Here is a 23,766-nt window from a genome sequence, read left to right as displayed (position 1 = left end):
AAACTACATAGGCACCTAGATGAGGAAGAAGACAAGTTCTTTATGTAACCTAGAGTTAGTCCAGTTAACGTATCACAAAGTTCAAATTGTGAAGCAACTGAAAAGAGCCATCAGGCATCAAAAACAATGGCAAGGCTGGCAGGTGCCCAAGAGAAGTATAAAATGATGGGTTTCAGCATGAGAGGTGCTGGAGTGGGGGGTAAGTAAATGTATTATAGAACATTTTCACCTCAGCTGCTTGAAATTCCTTTGTGCTTCCTGCCTCTGGGAAGTCAGCAATGCACAGCTGTGCCGCCTGTCCTATGCTGCAGCCCAGGTGTTGGATTACAGTAAAGCCCCTGCAGGACTGGCCATTTCTCTCACACCCACACTGCTGAACATCATGAGCCTTCTCACTGCTGGGCCAGAGATTCAGGGTAAGGATTAGTCAGATCTGATAAATCCTCTCTGGGACAGCACATGCTAAACCCATGAAGAAGCTAAGCCCAACACAAGGTTGAAGGACATCTCTCTCAGCAAGAACTGCCTGCTGTCATCATGGAACTGCTGTGGCCTTCAAGCAGGTTTACAAAAGCTTCAAAGTGGCATTTTAGTAAAAATGAAGATACTTTTACAAATTCACAAAACCACTGTTTTCATCAGTGGTTATCCTACCCCCACTCCCCCCACTGGTTAAGCTGTGGCATCTGGGTGGGAATTTCCTAACCAAGAGGAAAGTTGCAGCCTTATCCTTATTTCACCTTCGTGTTTCAGTTCACTGAACTCCTAAAATCTTACTTCCATCTCTACATGTCCTTTTTAAAGCTCTGTGCTTTTAATCAACAAATTTTCCATGTGTTTTCCTGTTTCTTTGAAGACAGTTTGTTCATAAGTAAATGTAAGCTGAATCAAATGATAAATTAAGAAAATTGAAGTCTGCTTTCACATTTTTTTTGTAACAAAAATAATTTTAGTAACAAAATACTTTATTTTGACTCTTCATTCAATCAGAAACATAAATATTTGCAACAATTTATATCTTTTCAGCACATAAGTTAGGGAACATACAACACATTGCTAATAATAATTTTTTTTCATTGAAATGTTCTCTGCCCTTCCATGCAAAAGGTATGAAAAGCAAGGGTCCTTCTCCAAGTTACTCACTCTTTTGGTAAAAACCTAATGCCCCTCTGCTCTTGGGTTACTCTAGTTCCAGACAGTTCTGGAGTTTGACTATAAAGCTAAAAAATAACTTTGATTTCATACTAAATTCACACACACCCCACACTGTATCTGTGGTAAGACCAGCTCTGAGGCTGAAACCAAGTTGTATAAAAAGTGCAAAAGCCGACAAGCTATTCCTCCGCTTCCCACGTCATGGAATAGAAAACATCCCTATGCTACATTCTCCATTACACTGCAGTGTCTGAATCTTTATTATTGCTATTTTAAATTACACACACGCACAACTCCACGCTATGTACACGGAAGAGAACTCTCCCTCCAGGAGACCCTGGAAAGTGCGGTAGTGCTGGATGGTCCCTCCTTGGCCGCAAGGCACAGCTGGTTCCCCCAGGCCGGAGTCAGCCGTGCGCAGTGGAGAGGCCCTGCCAACCGAGCGGGAGCGTGTTCTCCGGCGGCAGCTTTGCTGGGTTTGACTGTTCAGCCATCAGTCTCTGGAGCGTGTCGGAAGTTCCTGGTCGCAGCCAGGGCTCTGTCGCGACCGTGTCAACAGAACTGGGGCGTCTGCCCGTGTGGGATGGAGGGCGCTTCAAAAGATCATCCACATCTCCTAAGGAAATGTCATCACCTGGGAAAGGAGGAGAGCAACACACACGTGATAAAGGGGACAGAAGCTTATCACATCTTACCAGAACATTCAACAGGGTTGCTTGTCTGCAAAGAATGCATAAATAATGGTCGTAAATCACATTTACTTCTACTTAAGACACATTTGTTGATGTTCTGAGGAACTGAGCCTCAACAGCTCCACACCCCCATCACCAGGTCAACAAGGGGGTGATACAGGCAAAGGTGGATGGACTCAGTAGATGGTTCTGGCTTCCCCAAAAGCTCCTGATATAAGGAAAACTCAAATCTGTCAGAGCACATATGCCTAAAAAATGCATTTAAAAATAAGGCCATTAAATTACAGTGGCATGGCCCAACACTCTTGTATAGTCAGTCTCTTACTCGGGAGAGAACTCAGGAAGAATTATTTCATCACTAGTTAACCATGTAAATGCAAGTGTATCACAGTCCAGCACAGCTTATAACCTCAATGCAACGACACTCTCAAACTGGATAAGTTGTGATCTTCCAGCTACAAAACAAACCCCACCAAAAAAAAAGCTGAACTGCCTTGCCTTTGAATTTGAGGTCTGAACTTCACTCATTTCAATTCTGTTAGCAACCATACATACCTAATACCTTAAACAAATAGTTCTTAGTGTGGATTATAAAACAACAAATTTTTATTATACATAAATGTATCAATTTCTCTGTGCTGTTCATTTTTTGGCTTCACAACATTTTATGTATATAAACCACAAAATTACACGATCCCCAGATACACACCTAAAACATCTGAAAATTGCAATATTTTCCCCTTTAAAGCTGAGTCACATAAATGAAGAGGTTCTGGTTTGTTGGTGTGTGTTTAAGGTGGGCAGAAAAATATTTAAAGATTCTGGCTTAGGAAAAAACAAAAAATCACAAAAGTTTTGCAGAAACATCCTAATTCAAGCAAAATATAAAAGAATTCTGTATGTAGTGATCAAATAATTCCCTTTAGCAATTTGTGTCATTTAATTAAAGCATTTGCATGATTTTTCCAAAGTTAAAGGTTTTTATTTTGGAAAAAAATTATGACTTTTTAAAATCTGATTTTAAACCAAAATTTCTCTTTATCTTCTCATTAAAACTTGAAAGTTGATGGTTTAAGCATAGGCACAAGAACTCAGGTCCTGCAGAAGGAGCAGCCAGGTGTGGATAGGTGAAGGGAAGGATAGAAACTGCACGACCCCACATACAATGGGAGCAAAGGTTGTTTTTCTCTTCATGCCCGAGGTGGGATTTCACATTCCCAAACAAAATGCCAATTACTTCCTGTTCTAAAAGAATTTGGCACCAAATCATTAGTTCTGTCACATCATACAGACACTGATCTGATCATCCTCCAAGCCTTCCTAGTCTAGTTAAAACAAAACTTGACTGTAACATTAGAAGTGAGAGCAGTGCTTAAAGCTGGCAGAGCAAACCTCTTTGCCTCCTAAATCCTGGGTCAAATGAACTCTCCTGTGGATTGGAACCCATGGTTTTCACACACGTAAGTTATGGTGAGGTTAAAAACAATACATAGCAGAAAAAGTAATACCTAAAGAAAATTAAATTTCTCTTTGCTGCTTCAAGAGATGATACTTAGAAACAATAAATATAAGGTAACACATTTGTTTAGAGAAGAGACAAACTGGACATCCAGGCCAGAAAGCTGCATTTCCCCAAGCTAAACTATTACTGCCTTTAAAGACAAAGCCTTTAGATCTTCCAGATGTCAGAGGTAGGAACAACTATTTTAACAGAGATAAGATCATAGTGCACAACACTATATCAGAATCACTTGGCGCTGCTTTTAGAAAGCACCACAGATCAGCTACAGCGCAAAACTTCCTTCACCATGAATTTCAACACTTTGGATACTCCATAAAAAGCTGTTCTTAATTGGGACACATGAAAAGCATTTTCTTTGGAGCTGCCACTTGATAATTCAGTTTGTATCTGCAGAGCTCTGATAAGCAGAGCTCTTTCCTTTGCATAGAATACTGATTTAGAAACTTAGTGGCATCCTCCAGCAAAACACTGACTACAGCTCATCCTGCCCCTCAATGAGAACAAACTCCTTTGGCACCTCAAGTAGACATCATCTGCCAGTCTGCACTTACCAGGAACCAGTGCTGCTGCCTGATCCTGCTGTAGATCATTGCAAGCTCTGGCATTCCTTTACTTACAGAGAAATGCCTAAAAAGTCTCGAGCAATTTAGGCAATTTCTCTTACACATAGCAGGGTCTCAGCCACATACCTAATGTGCCCAAATCTGTGAGAATTCTCTCTTCTGTATGTAAGCCTGCTCTTGTTTATGCAGTTAGGAACATGCCCACCTTGCTCGCTGGGAAAGTATCTGCTGGCTGGCAGAGTCCATCACTGAAAGGATTCACCAAGTCTGCGTTGATGGGAATGTTTTTTTTTGTATGGGTTAAAACAGCAGAGGAGGCCTGGCTCCATTTTTCTAATTTTCCAATTAAGAAAACAATACTAGCATGGTTTTAGGATTCCCATATCAGTCCCAGAGGGGAAAGTGAACTGCTGTGCACAGAGCCTCCTTATTTAGCCAACAGGATCAGCATTTAGAATTTATCTAAGCCTGTAAATTGTCATCTCTGGTCATTTAAAGGGAAGATAACCAGTTACATTTCCTTAGTTATATATTTGACAGATTTGTTTTCTTACAGCAGTGTCTCTGAGGGCAGAGAAAAAAATAACAGTCCTAGCTGCTGGGAAAGCAAAAGGATGCTACAAGGGTTCTATCAAACTGTTATGGAAAAGGAATAAAACCACGTGGCTTCACTCATTTTTTCTGTAATGTCCCTGAGCATGAGGAGGGAACAGGAAGGCAGGCAGCAGTGCAGCCTGAATGACCACAGCTGAGCAAGAGCATCTCTAGCTACCTTTTCAAGAAGCACATATGGTAAGGATGAGTGATGGTCCCCATGTGTTCCAAAGAACAAGTTACATACAGACATACAAATATACGCACACACATACACATATAAAAATTATATACTAGAGGTTGAAGCTCTGGAGACCATGAAAAACAGAAGGCAAACAAAATTAAGTGTGGTTCATATGGTATGAAGTGAAATTATAAAAGAGGTGAGATAAGAGTAAGCGCAGAGACGTAAAAGAAGTTCATATAGCAAAAATATCTGAGTGGAGTAAAATTAGTAAAGCATTTATTTAGCTTATAGAAAAAAATTAATATGAATGGGGTTTTTTTAGTGACTTAAAAATCACAGTGAGATGTTTAAAGCAAACAAAAAAAGGATGAAGTGCTTGTAAGAGTACCCATAGCAACAGAATCAAAAGTACTGCCAGCATCTGTACTCTCATTAAATTTATAAAAAGGATACTGATACTGTAATTGCCTATACAGCATAGCAACCACCTCCTAAAAAAAGGGAGATTTCAGACTCATATGAAAGAATCTGGGTCATAACCCACATGAGGAATTACAAGCCATTAATGGCTGCCATGACTAGTACTTCATATACAAAGGATATCTAGATTAGGCAGTCAGCCTGTGCAGAAGCTCCAAGATGACTCCAGTCTGATGTATTATATGATAAGAAACACAGAATGAATTCCAGTGTGTGTCCAGTGAATGAGGTATCAATATCAACCTTAAATACTGAATGTTCATTTATATTAACCAATCACTAGAAAATTACATTACTAGAAACTGAAGTACTTCACCATACACAATTTTCTGGCATATCTTCATTCTGGTTAGACCACACACATCTGATTCCCAGGAGTGCCAACAAACTCACACAGGCACCTCAAAACCATTCATCACTCAGGCATTTCATTTCTTTCCACTAATATTTCAGCAATGCAGCTGGATATCCCCACCCTACTGCCAGCAGTGACACATCGCAGTGGGACAGACAGGACAAGTATAAGTGGCTGATGAGACAGGAATTAGAGCATCTTTTCCTACTACCCTCCTCTAAACCTACTCTAAAAGAGTTGTGTTGAAGTTTGCTGGGGAACTCCCTGCAGCAGCTACACAACTCTGTAAATAATTCCTGTGTTTGATCCAGTTCCTCACTGTTCTACTACGTGCAGCCTATTATTTGTTCCTTTAATTATTGTAATTAATTAGTATTCACTACATCATCTCTACTACACAGAGCATACCCAAGTAAGCAGATTTCTGCTGGAGCTCAGTCAGTCTGTGCAATCGTTCCTCATTCTTGCCTTTCAACTGATCAACGTCGAGGCTGAAATTTGAGTGCAAACTAAGGCTGTCAGGCTGCAGCAGTGGTGTCTGGGCTGCTGGAACATCCTCCTGCAGAAAATCAAAGAAGGCACAATTCCTTCAGTTAAACAGCACCCTTTTTGAAAGGGCAAATAGTTACATATGTACTCTCTCTGGATCTATAACACCATAGGAACCACAGGAACTGTCTGACATTAGATCTGTGGCCCACCTTCATATTTAAGCCAAGCCAGTTATCATACGTACAGCAGCACGCTCCAAAGCTTTCTGCTTCATTCGTCTCCTCTCCCTTGCAGAAGATGGAAGTTGTGGTAATAAATTAACTTCTTCTAAGGCAGGAAATGTTTCCCCGTTAGCACCTGGAAAAACAGGTGAAATCATTTGCAAAGAAATCAAAATACCACACAGTGCTCAAACCTGCTTATGCTTTGAAATGAGCCCATATACTGTATTTGATTTCATCACAGGAATCAAGGCATGTATTCATTAGGACATCTTGGACAAAGCCAGTGATAATTCAGATTCAGACAAAAGAACAAGGCACCACAATGGCAGAAAGGGATGACCTTCAAGCAAAGGCCAGAAATATTCCTGGAACAGGTGATCCAGAGAAGTTGCGGACTCCCCATCCTTGGAAGTGTTGAAGGCCAGGTTGGATGGGACTCCGAGCAACCTGGTCTAGTAGAAGATGTCCTGCCCATGGCACAGAGGTTGGAACAAGATGACCTTTAAGGTCCCTTCCAACCCAAGCCCTTCTGTGATTCTATGATATATATCAAGATAACTCTATATAAGGATAAGGCATCCTGCAAATCTACCACCCACCTCACTTCACCACATCTTGTTTATACCTAGACCTTTAGAGAAAAATGAGTATTCAAACAAGTTTGTTTGCTCGAAAGAGAGAACACTAGGCAAATTAGAGTCATAAAAAGATACAATCATGTAATAAATTATGTATGGAAATATATTACATGGAATACATAATAACATTACACAGAATGATAATGTTACATAGAATATGATAACACAATCTATGCATTAATCACACAGCCTTGGTCATATCTCAGCGATTTCTTGTAATAAACTGTTAGAATCTGTTCATACAAAAACAACTAATTTTTTTTATCCTACCTGTATCATATTACAGTGGAGGGAGTTTCATCTATTTTTATAATACAAACGAACCCTAAGGTGACCTCTCTGCTTCACACTTGTCTTGTCTATTTCCCTTTCTTTTGCTGATTCTGGAAACTATTTCAAATACAAACTATTTCAAACAGGTACTTTTTTTTTTCTCCAGGACTAGTAACCACTGCTTGGGGGCTGGTTTATGGTTTTGCTGCTGCTTGCTGCTAACATTGGGTTCTCATTCCTAGTTCAGATCCTCTAGCACCTTCAAGGACTGATACTCCCAGGAAAAGGAAGGACTTTGCTCAACAAAATCAGTATAGAATCCATTAAACCAACTACTCTTTGTAACAAAGTCACCTTTTGAAAAGGTGCTTAGTCTGGTATGATACACTAAGTAAAAGAATTAAGATGACAGATCGGTGTAAATTCTAAAAGTAACAATTAAACAATTATTTTGGTTGAAAAATGAAATACTTAGGTTTGAAAAATACATTTTATTGATACGAAACAAATTCAGAGAAACAAAGAGATATTAAAAAATTCTTTTGTATTACCAGTTGTTTTTTCTCTAAAAACAAAAATTTTATTCTCCTCTCCTCTTCTCCCTTCCCAGTTTCATCACAGGTACTCATACTCCTATCACAAACGTTTCAGTGAAAAAAATCAAAGCGTAATTTTGAAATGGTATATGGCTAACAATCCACATATCAGAATTCCAGCTACAAGATCAGTTCAACTTCACTATATTCAAATTAGTGCTATTACTCAAAGTATAAAAAATGGTTTAATCATGTCAATTTATGACAACAGAAACAAAGTACAAGATAAAGTAGAATTTATTTGTACCATTAGCATGTCATTCGTGTAAGATACTACCTGTTCCTGTAAACATCTATCATTCACATACTGCTGCAGAGAGATGCTTTCAAATCACTGCATTAACACTAATGATTGTAGGGTTTCCAGTGAGATAAAAAAGGAAAAAAAGAAACTGATGAACCTCTTTATTCCTAACTGCCTCAAATTTCTGAGCCCTGGGAGATAAATTCATTTGTAATGCTGACATAATAGATGTCAAAAATGAGTTGGATTTTAAACCCATGTCAAAAAAAAAAAAAAAACCAAAAACAAAGGGTAGTGTTACACTCCTCTTGGGAAATGAAAAACATTGTTAAAATATACCCCAAGTATTTCACAAAAGACCCTCAGACAATGTGAGCAGCACGATTCACAGAGAAGGCAGCCCACAGATAATGGTAGTCAGGGATGGAAGTCACCAGATTCACATTCAGAATTTTAATTTGTCAAGCCCAAATAATGCAAAGGATAACAGTTTTACTTAGTGCCTACAGCTCAGTATTAGAGAACATGGTTTTCACCACGGTCCTAAATGATCTGGGAATAAAACGGAAAAGAAAGGGGGAAATATATAATATCATAGGTTAACTCCATCACCTCACTGAGCTGCAAGTACCAGCTGGATGGGGAGAAAAACGAAAAGGGTGAGAGGACTATAAAAATCATGAACCTTGTGAAAGCGGTGAACAAAACCAAGAGCACCTCATTACACAGGTGGCAGATTCAGAGCAGATGAAAGGAGATAGTGTGGATGTTTATCCACACAATACTGCTAATGGGAAACAATTAGGATTCAAAAATGCTCGTTCCCATTCATGAAAGACAACCTATTAAAGACCCAGCTTTGCAAGACTTATTAAATGCAATCACAGAGCATTTGACTTAGGATATTCGGCCACATTCTAGACTGATGGGCTCTCCTAAAGCATCCTTTCCCCATTTGGGCTGTACTATTCCTAACCTGAAAAAGAAGGCATTGCAGAACTACAAAGAGTACCAAATGCATTGAATAAGGCTGAAAGCCTCGTCCTGTGCCCCTCCCAAGGCCAGGTTCTATCCTCTACTCCAGGACTTGCATGTTAACAGAATAAGCTTGAATACATTACAAATGAAAAATTTTGCTTTTAACCAAAGCCAGAGATAATAATCATCAGTTTATCATCTACTTTCATTAAAAAGCAGAACTCAACTGCATCTTCCCTACAGCACAGAATAAAAACCTTGTAAAATGAACGAAGGAAATTTCAAGATACTGTAATGCCTGCTAAAGGAAAATAATGTGTAGATGCCTGAGTTGATTGGGGTTTTCTAGCCTTATTATTTCTAGTGAATGGAAATAAAACAGCACTTATACATACATGCAGATGAAGGTTGAATAAGCAGACGTAAGAGAATGAGGCAGTCCTTTATACAAGAATCTTAAAACTAAAAATCATCTACTTCAGATGATGAAAACGCAACAATATTTACAAGTATGATGCTTCAAGTGAAATAATAGGTGGACTGCAGAAAAGTGATTAATTTAGAGAGAATCACTATTATACCCATATAATCATACTTAAAATTGAGCATCCTTGTAAATCAAAAGAATAACAGCGAAAATAACTGCTAAGACTTTTGTATTTCACTATGGACAGCTTGCAGTTGTAAGCTGTGATTGCCAATAAAGTATTTTATTTGCCGCAGAACAACAGAAGAGCATTGTATACTCTACCGCTGTAACACATTTGCTGAACAAATATTAGCTTTTCCTTATCCAAAGCTGGGAAGATGTCAAAAGAAGCTCCTAGACAAGACTAGCATCCCAGACAAGGCACAAAGAGCAGAGAAAGATGTTTTCTCATAAAAGGATGTAAAGTGGTATAAGGCAGCATCATTAATTTTAGGGGTGATCTACGCAAATTTATTGCAGTACAATTTCATAAATATTTGCATTTTAATTTGGAGGCATAATTTTTCTAATACTTTAAACCAACCACGATACCTATAACCGCTGTAACTTTTAAAACAGTAATAATCATTTAAGAGACACAGCATTGAATAACATGTTTGTACACTCACAAAATGGTTAAGGAGAGGTATGAACTCACCGATAAAAGCGCTATCTGATTCCAACAGTGAATTCTTCAAGAATTCATTAGATTCATTCCTGAACTACAAAAGTGAAACAGAATAAATGGAAATTCAGAGGCCTCAATATATTTCTGGAGCCAAATTATAATTAATATAAATTAATTGCCAAACTTCTACAAAGTAAAGAGCAGCTCTACAGCGTTATATTCTACTATTCTTTACTTTAGGTTTCTACAAACCCAATACATTTTTAAATAACTCATATTCCCTTTAAGCATTAGGGTCTTTATTTTACTTTTCTGTAGTAATCCCATTTGCTGAAATTGCCCACACATGGCAGCTGTTTTGGTGATTCGTGCAACACAGACATGTCTATTGAGAAATAGATCCCTCTCTCTCCATCTGAGTTTCAGAACAGTCAGTGCTGGAGGGGAGCTTTGCACTTTAGGTTTGTATGAAGTATTGATCAAATGAAGAATGATTCCTTATGTTTCGCTTATCCCACCACATACAAGCTTTGACATTAAAGCATTAAAATAACAAATTTCTTCATCGTAGCAGCAAGCCCTAAGACCAACACTCCTAGTTCACTCCATAAATGCAACCATTTGTTACAGAAATTCTACTGTGGAATAATTTATGTTGAAAACCACTCTAAAATCAAAGTAGTAGAAACTATCAGAGGGAACAGAACAATAGGAAACGAATCTTTTACTGCAAAGTATTGCTCTGAATGAGAATTTCAGTCAATAAATTACAACTATAAAGTGCATTAAGATGATTATTTTTTTAAACAAAAAACTGTTCCATTTCTGCATTTAGTTACAGTATTATCCTCAAGGTTAATGTCTTTGCTCTTGCACAGTCTCCTATTTTGCATGGTTTCACATTACCATGAAACACAATTGAGCTCTGTTATCCTTTAGCTTGGGTTAGTACAAAATTCCAATTTGATAGCACTTCTTTTTGCTCTTTTCTCCAAGTCAGAGAATAAACATCCCATCTGAGACAACAGACTTAATTCTTGACTGCCAAGTCCATCCCTTAAACCACCCAAATTTGGAGCAACTGCTTCTGGCTTGTCTTTTTCTACTAATTATCTCCCCAAGCAACAACTGAATGTTGTATGAATATAAAATACATACCGATGAACATAAAAAGAAGGGAGTTAAAGAATCAGGCTCTCTCTACACACAAACATAACTTGTATGTCAAGTTTAAAGAGGCTGTTACTCATTGTATGGACAAGCAAGAGAAGTAAGTAAGCTTGCTGCGTTGTTATTTAATTCTCTTCTCCAAATCAGTGAAAGACACAATATTTCTCCCACTTGAAAAAAGCAATAAAATACAAATCCTGTTTTATTCTTACCAGTCCCATGGTTTGTGGGTAGCTGTCAGAAGCAGAGTCATCTTGATCAACAAAGGCAACATAGACAAGAGACAAAATGACAGTGTTGACATAAAGACAGTTAATACCAAAACACCCTAAAAGTTTTATCACTATACAATTACAAAAATGAAGACCAATATGCATTACACCTTTAAATTTACATACATTGTAACGAATGAACAAATTTTCAAAACATTTGAATGCAACGGTTATTCCAGTTTCCTTACATAAATTTAAGCAGAATCAGAGAAATCAAACAGAAATCTGTAGTGTATTGTTTCTGAAAATGTTGAGCACATGCAAGCCCCTAAGGCTGGATTCAGTCACATTCATTTCACAGCAGAATCATACTATTCACTACTAATAAAAATCAACTGGTTTCCATCTTACTCAAAACCTTACTTGTTATCCAGAAAAAGGAAGCATAACCATTTCTGTGGCTACTGAAAACCATGTTTTAAAAGATTATAATCACATTTCACTAAATGCTAGAATTGCACTAAATTGTGCTGAATTCTGAAAAAGTTCCCCATACTGCAACAGTCAGAACTACCTCTGAGGTATGTTTACAATAATATTCTAAACACTTGTTACAGAAAGGTCATGTCCAAGTACTGACTTAATAATGTAAAAAACCCATCAATTTGTGGGAAAGCAGCACAGTTTAAACCATCAAAGCAACACATGGAGGCACAAAAGTTTGCTGCATGAATACTTAGTTTCTCTCTCTTCTCCCTTATGCTTCAGTTTTTGATACCTTAAGATCTTTATTGTTTGAATTACTGCATCTTCGACAAAATCCAGCCACACAGCTAGAGAGAAATGGGGGGTTTGTCCAGTGTTCTGTACACTGCTGAATCCTAATGCAAATGGAATGTGGTACTCATAAAACCCAACAGGTTAAGTACTGCAGATGAAAAAGCATTTTGACAGAAATCTATTTTCCAAAGTGTAGCAAATAACTCCAAGTTGATGGCCTTCTTATTATAATGAAGATTATCCTCCCTTTCCTAGCACACATATTCTGGTTTTCTTGCCATCATCTTCACATACTAAATTTTATCTGTCACATTTTTTTTCTTACACGAAACACATTTGTAAATTAAAAAAAAAAAATCAGAAGTTAATGGTATTCAGCATACCAGCAATTGCTAGTGCTAAACTGCAGTACTTTAAACTCCATCTGAACTTCCCAGCTAGGACACAAAAGACCCCAAAAATGGAAAGAAATCTCTCTGATTTATCATTTTTTGTTTAAACTAGATATGAACCAAGTAGAAATACAAACCAATTCTGCATCAAATTTCAAAACTTAGAGAGCCAAAAATTAATTATTTCTTCCAAAATTAGGGATCACCCAAGCCATATAATTCCTGTCCCTAATTTGGTTTTTGCCATTATTTTTAGCAGTTTATCACGGGCTAGACTGCAAGTCAGGAGTCTCATTTATATGCAGTGAAGCTAAATATTACACTGCTTGGTAGTTAAGATTCATGGATACTCCAAAAATATTTACTCTATATTCCAGACATCTGCTTGCCAGGAATGTTTGTATAACTAAACAGTTGTACTTATATCAACAGAACTCAAGACTAATGATCTTCTCCCCTAGGTGGGACACCTCAACAATCAAACTGACTAGCAAGGAGGATGATGTGTCACAATCAACTCTGTTAATGAAATCATTTCTCTTGCCTTCTGTCAGGGTGTAATAACGAGAGCAGGGACTGCAGAAAGCCCCAGGAGTGAATGCACACTCAGCATGCTGAGCACACCACTCTTGCAGCTTTCAAGAGTGGCTGAACTAGACAGAGATCACTACAGAGGAAAGTACTTGTCTAAGGATAAAAACCTCAGTTCTGCAGAGCACAGAGAATCATCTTGAAATTTAATGTATCATTAAATTGTATCATTAGGTCATTGTCAATTATATCATTGTATCATTAGGTCATTGTAAAAATGGCTTAATGCATGCTGGAAATGCAAAGAAGCAAAATCGAAGTTACTTTTCTTATTTAGGTTAAGTTTTCAAATAAAACATTTAATAGTGTTTTATTAATGTTTAAAATTATTTTAATTAATTTTATTTTAATTTTAAAATTTTTTTTATTTTATTTTATTATTTTTTAATACGATAGACTTTGGGGTTTGCATCTCTGTCTAGCAAACTTATTCAGTGTGTAGCTGAGCTTCTGTGTGAAGCTGTGTGAGCTTCCAGCATCAAAAACCAGAGCACATGGGCTATCAGTCCATTCCCAACATAATATTCCAGTCAGGCAGAGCCCAGCACTGCAGTGCAACAACATCAAAACTGCTCCTCTGCCTTTCCCTCCTATCCCTTGAAATAACAATTGTCCAGAAATCTGCAAAAAACTGTCTTATTTATAGGGATACATCTAGCATTTAAAACTGAGGACATTTAAAATCACTAGTTTTTCAGTTTATAGTTCCACTAACAGTCCACATATTTCTCCTTTATGTAAAGACAGTGGAAACTGTATAAAAAGCATGTAAGGTAAAGAACACTTACATAATGTGGGAAAACAGGTACACCACTACAGCCCATAACGCAAAAGTACAAAATTACATACTGTTCTAATTCATTTTCCTTTCTGCCTTAAATCAGACAATAAAACCACTCATCTATTTTCAGTGAGGGGATGATGAACTTTCCTCTGACGAAAATATGTCATAAACAGAGAAATACATAGCAACTAATTCTCCTGCTCAGTGCTCAGTGACAGACTATAAAGTTAAATGAAGTTGTAAAGTGATGAGAGAGAGGGAGAGAAAGCTGTTCAAGGATCCTCTAGAAGCATCGGTAGAAAATCATTAAAAAAATAAGCTGCTTGTCTAGCAACTAATACAAGTTGTCCAAGGAAAGGCCTCTTCAGGTTGTCATCATGTAAGCCTGCATTATCCATTTAGCATTAGTAGGTGTCTAAAATGACTGCACATGCTCGAAATGAATGAAAATGGCAAATTTACTTTCTAGATTTTGGAGGTTCCTCTTCAGACAACATTATATGAAACCTTTTTCTGACTGGACTATTAAAAAATATTCTAATGGTGGAAAATCAGAAACACACCCCAGAGAAATCTCAGCTGAAGTTAGTGAACTATTTTTTATCATTTTCACTCAATCTCACAGAGGGGAAGACTGAAGACAACCCTATACACTCCATTGAGACATTAAATTATATTCACAGTCATGTAATTAACACAGAAAACGGTACACATATGCTTATTTGCAACTGTGATGTTCTATTATCCATAAGCAATATTGGACACATTTGCTTGAACACCAGCACATCTGTCCAAGACAGAATAGGAATCATATTTAATGCTCAAGAGGAGCTGAACTGAACACCCTGCAAGTAACTGTCACCCTTCACACCCTGGTAACCAATTTTGTTGATCTTACTCACATATAGGTCTAGTAACAGCTAACAGGAACAGCTAACTCCATTTTTTTAAACCAGTATGGAAAGGTATCACTATTTTCCTTCCATGTGTGTTTGTGTTAGGGTTTTTTTTAATGTCCAATTTTCACCTCATCTCTAAGGCTAAAAAAGTCTAAGAAGCAGTCGCAGAGGTGACCAAGGCAAGGCGAGGACTGCAGGCACTGTGAGAAGATGCCATGGACGACTCTGTGCCAGGCACAGCTAGTGTCATAACAGACCTGCAGCTGAGCCCATCAGTCAAGTTTGTGGTGCCTCTGAAAACATATTTAAGAAAGAGCAAAGCAAAGCATGTCAGTTAGGAGTGAGGACAAACACACAAAAAGCAGACACGAAGGTTGGAGAAGAAGGAGGGGGAGGAGATTCTCCAGGTGCCAGAGCAGATTCCCCTGCAGGACCTGAAGAGACCATGGTGGAGCAGATGGAAAGGTGCAAGAAGACAGAGGCAGAAGAGAGAAACCACTATGTACTGACCATATTTCCCCCCTGCCTCAGCCTGACACCACTCATTGCATCATTGAAGGGACTGAACATAACCTGTGGTGGTACCAAGGAAGGGGAGCAGGGGCACAGAGTGAAACTCGGTATGGGGAAGGGGGTAGAAAAGATGTGGGTTTGATGTTTGTCTTTTTGTTTCCTGCTACTCAAAGTCAGTAATTAAATATTTAAGTTTAGAGTAATTAAGTTAATTTTCCCCAAGTCAGGTCTGCTTTGCCCACAACAGTAGTTGGTAATCAACCTTCCCATCTATGGCTTGGCCAACAAGCTTTATTCTTCCTGTATCCCCTACCACCTCAGCAAGGAGCAGGAGTGAGGGGATGTAAGGAGGAGGGCAGCTGGGTGGGAGTTTGGCTGCTAGGAAAGGCTAAGCCACCACAGAAATAAAGTTACTCTCTCTTCAAAAATTTAGCTAGGCCAGTCTGAATTACAGAGGCAAACAGTTTTCTGAGAAATTTGTATCTTGCACGCAAAACTAAGTTCATTTGTATGGTTTGGGAAGGCTGAAGCAACTCTCATTATATTTTTAAATATCCAAAATAACTGGAGATATTGGTCCTTCATGACTGTTTGTAAAAGGTATCTAAATGAACCTTACATTTGGAATTATGCGGAGCATGCAAAAAAGGGGCATTACATTTACATTTCGCTCTTTCTGCAATATGCAGCTAAAATATTTTACCATGTTAGAATATTAATATTTTACTATCTTAGGAACATCTCTATTAAGCAATACAAGCAACATTTTCCTTCTAGAGACTTAAAGTATTTAAGATATCTCACATGTGGTTTCTAAAGCAAAGCCTGTTTATGACTACAGGTTGCCAAAACTTTGAAATACTCAAACCAAGATTATGGAAATAAAAGAAATTTAATCCATTAAAAGGAGAGCAAAGTAAAGATATGCCATCTGCATTTTAATCAATTCACAGCTCAAAGCCATCTACTTTCTCAGTGGGAACTCAAGAATTGCTTCAAGGAACTTATCTGCTAACACTTTTATCACAGATCAGCTGAAGAGCTACCCTGTTCTGTATTTTTCTTTAAAAAACAGTAACAAAATTACTTCTCTCTTGCATTTTTCTGAAGTATGAGGCACTAGCTAAATTACTTTCATCAGGGAACCAAAGAGAAACAGTTGCAGTAATTAAACCCAAAACCAAATATAAAACCACAAAAGCTCCCACAAACACTCAATTTCTTTATGTTTACATTATTATAGAATTTCAGCATTCTGGTGCTTTACTGTTTCGTACTGCAGTGCTGACAGTGAACTTGGAAGAAGTAAAACTAGACCTCATGGGTTTTAATTCTTATCAAATTCAAAACACAATTTCATTGATTTTTGTTGATCTCAGACCATTCATTCCTTACCTTCTGTTTCTCTCCTCATTCTCATTCTGTCAAGTTTCTTCTGCTGCTCCCTCAACAGTGCCTGCTGTTGAATCTCTAGAGTCTGGTCATCTTTTGGAGGATCAGGATACATGTGCCTCAAGCCAATACGCGTTTCAGAATCTATAGTAAAGATATGAAATTTACTTTTTTTCCCCTAAACCAACATTTCTGAAAAGCACTTTTGAAGAAATAGCTAGAAAGTCATAAAAAAATCACATTAAAAATAATGGTGACAGTGTCCAAGAGGATGAGCCACTTCACAATGACTTCACAATTTTTCTACATTAAAAATATATATTTTCTGGTAAAGGAGAAACAGAAAGTTACAGAGAACCATAATTTGTTTGTGGGTAAAAAAATCTAATTTGGTCTACTTTCAGAAACACCATAACATCAAATGCACAGGAAGTTTAAGCAGCAAGGACTAGAAGACAGGTGGGTGCTCCGAGTGAAAACACAGCATTAGGATGCTGTGAATTCCATGGACTTGTAGGAATGACCACACAGATACATACACATACAGAAGGCCATTCACTGACTGTGTTGTTTGAGCAGTAGCTGTGAAGAGCCTGATTTTTATTTTTGCCATTAAATACTGGATGGAATGGAAGATGGAAGAAAAGAACAGATGTTTCACTACCCGTCTTCATCAGCAACAGGAAGAGCTACCTGCCTTTGTATTTAAGCTCATTAAATTCCCAGATATTCTGTATATTGACAGGATCTTGTGCCTCCTTTGATGAAGGTCGCCTTACTGGGGCCTGCAGGCGAAGTCTGGCCTTCTCAAATATATCCTTTGGATTCTTGTCTCTCCTCCTGCATGAAAAGTTTGTAAAACAAGCAGAGTGTAATATTAATGAGTTGGATGGAAATATAATATTGATAAAATTTGGATCTTTTATCCTTAATAAATCTATCTAAACAGGAAAACAAGTTTGAAAGTTGTTATAAAAAGGGATAACCTACTTAAAACTTAAAAAAAATCCCTCAAACTTTATGGAATAGGACTAAGACTGGTGATCAGGTGAGTCTTTTCCAACTAATTGATATAATTAACTAATCCATTTTGGAAACAAACAAAACCTATTAAATAAAGAGGGTATGATTTTTCAAGAATAAAGTAAGTACTTTCACAGCAGTATGGCATTCAAAAACATATTCAACAGCAGCAGTACTGCATTTTACAGGCATAAATTATGCCCTAGGAAAAGAGGTAATGAGATAAAATTCCACCTTACACATCCTCTTTCTGAGGCAGATCATTGCAACCTCCAATCTTACCAGTATAGCCATTCTGACAATAAACTTTAGCAAGATTCTTGGAAAAAAACCATACACATTAGAAAAAAATGAAGATAATTTTATATACAAGTTCTATCTTTATATCCTCATTTCGCTCATGTATACTGGCCAACTAATACACAGAAGCTCTAAGTTCCTATGCAAAACCTAACTTTTAAAACTGAAGATGAAATTCTTACCGTGTAATTGGTACATCATCATCAGTGGCCATATTTAGCAACTGTTCCTGCAGTCGCCTTTCTTCACTACGAAGCTGTTTCCTCATCTCTGATAATTCATTTATCACGTTCTTTCTTTCCTCTGGAATTTAGCACAAATAATTTAAAAATAAAGAGTGTCAGAGCCACTTTTCTGTCTACTTCATAAACATAAGGTAAAAAAAGAGAAAACAGAGATAATGAAATGTTAATTGAAACAAGGACTGTACAAACACAAGGATTGCAGCATTTCATATACTAGAAATTAGATTAGAGCTTGTATTTTGAGACAACACAAGGACCAGATTCCCTGAATAGCAGAAAGCATCCAAAAGTCACTGGAAATGTTTCACTATATTTAAAAAAAGGAAAAGCTATGAAATAGCAGCAAGAGGACATTGCCAGTAAAAAGCCTTACTTTGAAATAAGCAAACCTACGCATTCCTCAGAGGTCCAGAGGCAGATGACAGGAACTGAGGTGGTATCTGCAAGCACACAACCTCATTTCTGTTTCCTGTCTCAAAAGTGGAATATCTGTCTGTCCAGTGCAGACTGTCTTAAGTGGTCAACTACTAACTTCAATTTTTAGTATGTGCTTATGCTGACTTTTTAGACCCACTTCGGGTCTAAGCTGTTTTTTTGTGGTCACGACAGCATTATTCCACAAGTTAAACTAGTTTAATAAATTCCTCATTTTCCAAATAACATGCTTAGTAATTTGATATTTTACTGACTTTTAGACTGTGTCCAGAACCCAGAAGGGAAGCAAGTTTTACTAGTTTAAATCCTCAAACACAAGACTTAATTCATATGTCTTCATTTCTCTCGTGACAGACAGTCTGAGTCAATCAATTTCCAATGGCCGCATTAAGAACCACTGTCCCATTTAGTGGAAAAGACACAACAGGACAGTGTTTACTGCTACATTCCATATGTTGTTTCTTATATAAAGAATATTTCTTATATTTCTAGTAAAAAAGAGTCAGAAGAAAAATTACTGCTTTCCACCCATATATTGCCAAGATAACTAGCATATAAAAAGGAGATCCTCCCAGCACAGCTGAATTTTAAAACCAACAATGAAAGCTAAGAGGAACAAGCAGAGGATTAGGCAGATTACCAAATATAAGCAGAATTTAAGAGTTACAACTGCAATTGTTGGTTTAATCCATTACTCAGCCAATGCAAAACTCTCCCATTTTGCAATATTCTGGTCACAGTGGTAATGACTGTTCTGACTGAGAGATCCAGTACTTCCCGTGAAGACTATTCCATTATAAGAGTTTTTACAAAAAAACTTTTCCTGATGAAGATACATAATAAATGTATTTCTATTTTGCATTAAAACTTCAGATATATCATACTAATACACTGATATTATTAAGACAGAGAAAACATCCACATATAAATGCAAACTTTAAAAGACTATTTCTTTGCAGGAAAGAAAGGGAACTGTAACTGAGAAAAATTTTATTGTAACAGAAAGTGAGTTTGTAATAAAGACAGATACACACCTAATGAACGCAACTGATTTCTTCTAGCAGGGACAGGTGGAGAAGGAACTCTTGGCTGTGCAGGATCCTAGTGATTATAATGAACATGAAATGTTAATACGCAAAAGAAAGAAAATATAGTACATTTTACTTCCTTATTTTACATTCAATTTACATTAACAATTGGAAGACAGAATAATAACCTTACAGGTTGTTAATGCCTAAGGTTTTTTAAATCTGATATTTAAATGTATAATCCAAATTCCTATGTTTGGATAGTATTTACAGCCACTATAAATTTATATATTACTGTAATGCACTACTCAGAGATCTAGACAAACCCATATGAAGTACTGCTAAGACAGAACTAAACAGACCTTTTTCCACAGCATTCTTCGCGTTTAGGGAAAGCAATGGTTTTAATAAGGTTTAAAGTCCAACATAAAATATTCTCTGAAACTGCACTATAAAGTATTTAGCTGAGTTCATACAGACAGTTTATAAAAAAAAAACCCAAAAAACACTTTCTCAGTAAAAAGACAGAAGTGTAAACTGAGATTCAAGTATCATAACCAATTATTTAATCTACTCTTTACAGGAGAAATTTATTTAAAAAAACAAAAAAATATTGTCCCAGGGAAGATTGCCAAATGAAAGAAATGAGAGGTCTCAGGACCACTCCTGTAACTCATTTTTTATGCAGAGAAGATACAAAGCATATTAGGAGTTATAATCTTCTTGTACCTTCAAAAACATAAAGATGAAACAATAATGTCTGTAGCTATGAATCAACACTAAACTTCATGCCTGAACTAAGTTCTCTGAGTGAACAGGATGAGCTGCTACATAATAAGTAATCTTTCTTATCCTAAATCTTGAGATCATTAGACCCTTGGTAAGGGTCTTGGACAGTGTCTGTCCTGTCCAAAATGAGGTGCTCATCCCTACAGAATATGCATATGCAGAAAAAAAAATTTAAACAACACATGGCCAAAAAATGTCTTCAATACTTGGAATCAAATTTAACTTTAAATTTCAGAGCTACAAGACTGATCAATGTAAAGACTGCCTCCAGTTATCTGCAGCATTCCAGTAATAACTAGCAACCATTAAAAACCTGGTAGGATTTCATACACTGTATGGTCTTAAATAAACCACTAAAAGTTTGCTACAATAATCATACTTGTGAATAGTAAGATATACGGCTCTCAGCAGAGGGAATCCTTTCTTCTTTTCTTACTGATTTGTTCTGAAGAGTGGGAATGATGGGAGAAGATTGCCGTGAAAACTGCAAGGAGGAAAGTAAGGCTGAAACTATGTTCCTATAGCTTCTGAATAAAGTATTATTTTGGACAGGAAGAGTTTTGTTAGTGTTTTTCATTTGACAGTAAAATGCTTTTAAATGCATAAAATTATTGAAAAAATTATTTAATATGATTTTGGTTTCACCTGTAGCAGTTTTAATCCTTTTTTTTTCTATGCTCTAGGGACTTTTTCATTTATGTTTAAGTTGCAAATCTTTTTTCCTCTAGACACTTCTATTATATCTGTCCACTTTGGAGAAGAGACAGAAATTTTGTAAAAATTTTATAAGAGAGACAGTTTTATAATTTACTTCAATTTTGTCCATCAAAATTCTATGTGATGGACTTTTTACACCATCCAGGTCAAAGAAAAATAATTAGATTATCAATAACACCATTGTTCAAGACAAACAGTCCTACCAGTCCTCTACACTGTATAACTAATTTTATTTGTATTTGCACCTCTGCTAATTCAGATCACAGTACTTCACTGCAGATATAAAAATCAACTATAGAGTGCACCTTGCTATTATTAATCTTGTTTTTACTATTTCTTAATGCAAATTTGATCAGCAAGATAAGTTTCCACTGCAGTATATCTGATTTTTCAATCAGCTGTTCCGTTTGTTCATTAAGTATACTGCAGATTGATAAAGTGAAAAGGGAACAACACTGAAAGTAGAGGTATAAGAAATCATGTGATTTCTTTAAAATCCAGTTATTTCTAGAAGTTAGAAAGAAGTATTTGTATCTTAGAAAGTCACTGAAGCATACCATCTTCTTTTCCTCTTCCATCTTTTCTTTCTCAAAATATTGTCTAAGTTGTTCCTCTTGCTTTTCTTCTTTTTCTTTTCTTTTTTTTTCTGCCTCTTTTTTCCTTTCTTCATCCAATCGAATTATTTCTTTATTTTTCAATCTTCGCTGTAACATAAACATTATTAGTACGTAAAAAAAAGACTCAAAATTACTGAAGTTTTGTTTTGGTTTTCTTCGGAAAGTTAAAATTACACATCAAAGTATCTAGTATGAAATGAAAAGCATATTTCATTAGGCTGACTTCAAACATTCAAACTAAAAAAGTATCTCATGCAAATAGTAAACATCCACAGTCCTGGCTTTGCTCACATCATTTAACAGAATTCCTAATAATTTCTATAAACATCAGTTTGTGACCCCAGATCTGCCATGAGCTAAGGCTAAACTGCAGGAGTGATTTCCAAAAATTCAGATTCAAACAAAACATACCATAAACATGCACCAGTCAATCACTAGCCCACAGAGAAAATTATCATTCAATCTCAATTTTAGTCCTGTGGTTGCAATTAGCGATGATACCAGTAAGTTTCCCACTCTATACCAGACCAGCTCTAGTATTCCGAAAACAAGGCTCATCCAACTAACTTGCTCATACTATGGAAGGAGAATTTAGAATATAAGCTAAGTGTTCTCTCTCAGAAAACTTGAAGTCCTACATCTTGAACCAATCTTTCATAATCCCGCAGGGTACTGAAAGATTCCTCCATCTCTGATGGTCCTGCATCCTTTTCCTACAATTATTTATGATATTCAAAATCATGAAAATGTATTCACTTTTTCAAACCTGATAAATAAAGCTTTTACATTTTAATTAAATCCATGGGGATTGATTTGGATTTGAATTTACCTCCATGAAAAGCATTCATTAGATGTGCTTGGCATTCTTCCAAAACAAGTAGTATTCTTATCTCAAAGATATCTCTTTACCAATTCAAAAGAAAGCTTTACAAAACCTTCCTGTATAGCTACATTTGGAATACAAATAGTTCCATGAGAGCTAGATTTAAGATGCTAATAAAAAAAGCCAAAAACTGGGCTGTTTTTTTTTAATTCACCAATTTGACAAAGCTTTTTATTGGTTTTATCACCAAATTCCTCTAGAAAGAAGAGTACAACTGTCACTTACAAAACCATGTAATTTTTCTAAGAAGCAGTAACAGCACCACTTCGAGGTCATAGTACACAATAAAGAGTGAGAAGGATGTGCTAGTTAATGCAGACAATCTTCCACTTCTCCTCTGGCTAATGTGGACCCATTTACAAGCAAGGACCAATTCACAGGACAATGCTTAGTTTACCTTCTTAGTCTAAATGACAAATATTGCAAAAGGTTAGTTTAGGATGTAAAAAAGTCCAAGGATCAAAATACTACACCTCCTCGTCTTTCTTCCTTTTCTCTTCTTGTTCATCTTCATATGCTTTTTGAATTCTCATCCTCTGTTCTGCTAGTCGTTTTTCCTCTTTTTCTTCTTCCATTCTAAGTTTTTCTCGTTCTGCTTCTTCCCTACGTCTCTTTTCTTCAATCTAGAAAATAAAACACAGACGTATTTAACTGTTAATAGCCAGCAATAATCTGATAAACAACATTTACCATCATGACCTTTTGCAGTACCTACTTCCACAATCAAAAGTTTTATGGTGCAACGGAAAGAATACCAGGGCCTATCTTACATTTCAGTTTCAGAACTCCTTTAAAATGACATTCTATTTTACTATTTCTTTTTGGCCACTATTTACAGAACCATCCTCCAGTAAGAAAACTAGTTTTAAATGCTACTAATAAACCCAGGGTATTTCCTAACACTTA

General features: G+C 36.7%; 1 protein-coding gene across 11 annotated transcripts in view; it reads right to left on the bottom strand.

Moving 5' to 3' along the window:
* Positions 1-947: 947 nt before the first annotated feature.
* Positions 948-23,766, bottom strand: part of CSPP1 (centrosome and spindle pole associated protein 1) — a 66,801-nt gene continuing 43,982 nt past the window's right edge. For 7 of the 11 annotated variants that reach the window (XM_027638795.1, XM_027638793.1, XM_027638792.1 and 4 more), the window contains 12 exons: positions 23,334-23,483; positions 21,918-22,064; positions 21,023-21,127; positions 19,861-19,927; positions 18,329-18,449; positions 17,521-17,663; positions 16,827-16,967; positions 11,473-11,513; positions 10,121-10,184; positions 6,288-6,397; positions 5,957-6,107; positions 1,563-1,789 (listed from right to left, as the gene is read on the bottom strand). In XM_027638795.1, the coding sequence (XP_027494596.1) occupies positions 1,563-1,789; positions 5,957-6,107; positions 6,288-6,397; positions 10,121-10,184; positions 11,473-11,513; positions 16,827-16,967; positions 17,521-17,663; positions 18,329-18,449; positions 19,861-19,927; positions 21,023-21,127; positions 21,918-22,064; positions 23,334-23,483 (1,467 nt within the window). Of the gene's footprint in view, positions 1,790-5,956; positions 6,108-6,287; positions 6,398-10,120; positions 10,185-11,472; positions 11,514-16,826; positions 16,968-17,520; positions 17,664-18,328; positions 18,450-19,860; positions 19,928-21,022; positions 21,128-21,917; positions 22,065-23,333; positions 23,484-23,766 lie in introns of all 11 variants that reach the window. The other 4 variants (XM_027638789.1, XM_027638798.1, XM_027638800.1 and 1 more) reach the window with 2 other exon arrangements.

Source organism: Corapipo altera, unplaced genomic scaffold (assembly GCF_003945725.1).
Source record: "Corapipo altera isolate COAL_440 unplaced genomic scaffold, ASM394572v1 49, whole genome shotgun sequence".
NCBI lineage: Eukaryota > Metazoa > Chordata > Aves > Passeriformes > Pipridae > Corapipo > Corapipo altera.
Note: the sequence above shows the minus strand (reverse complement) of the source record. Positions and strands in the feature narration are given on the sequence as shown.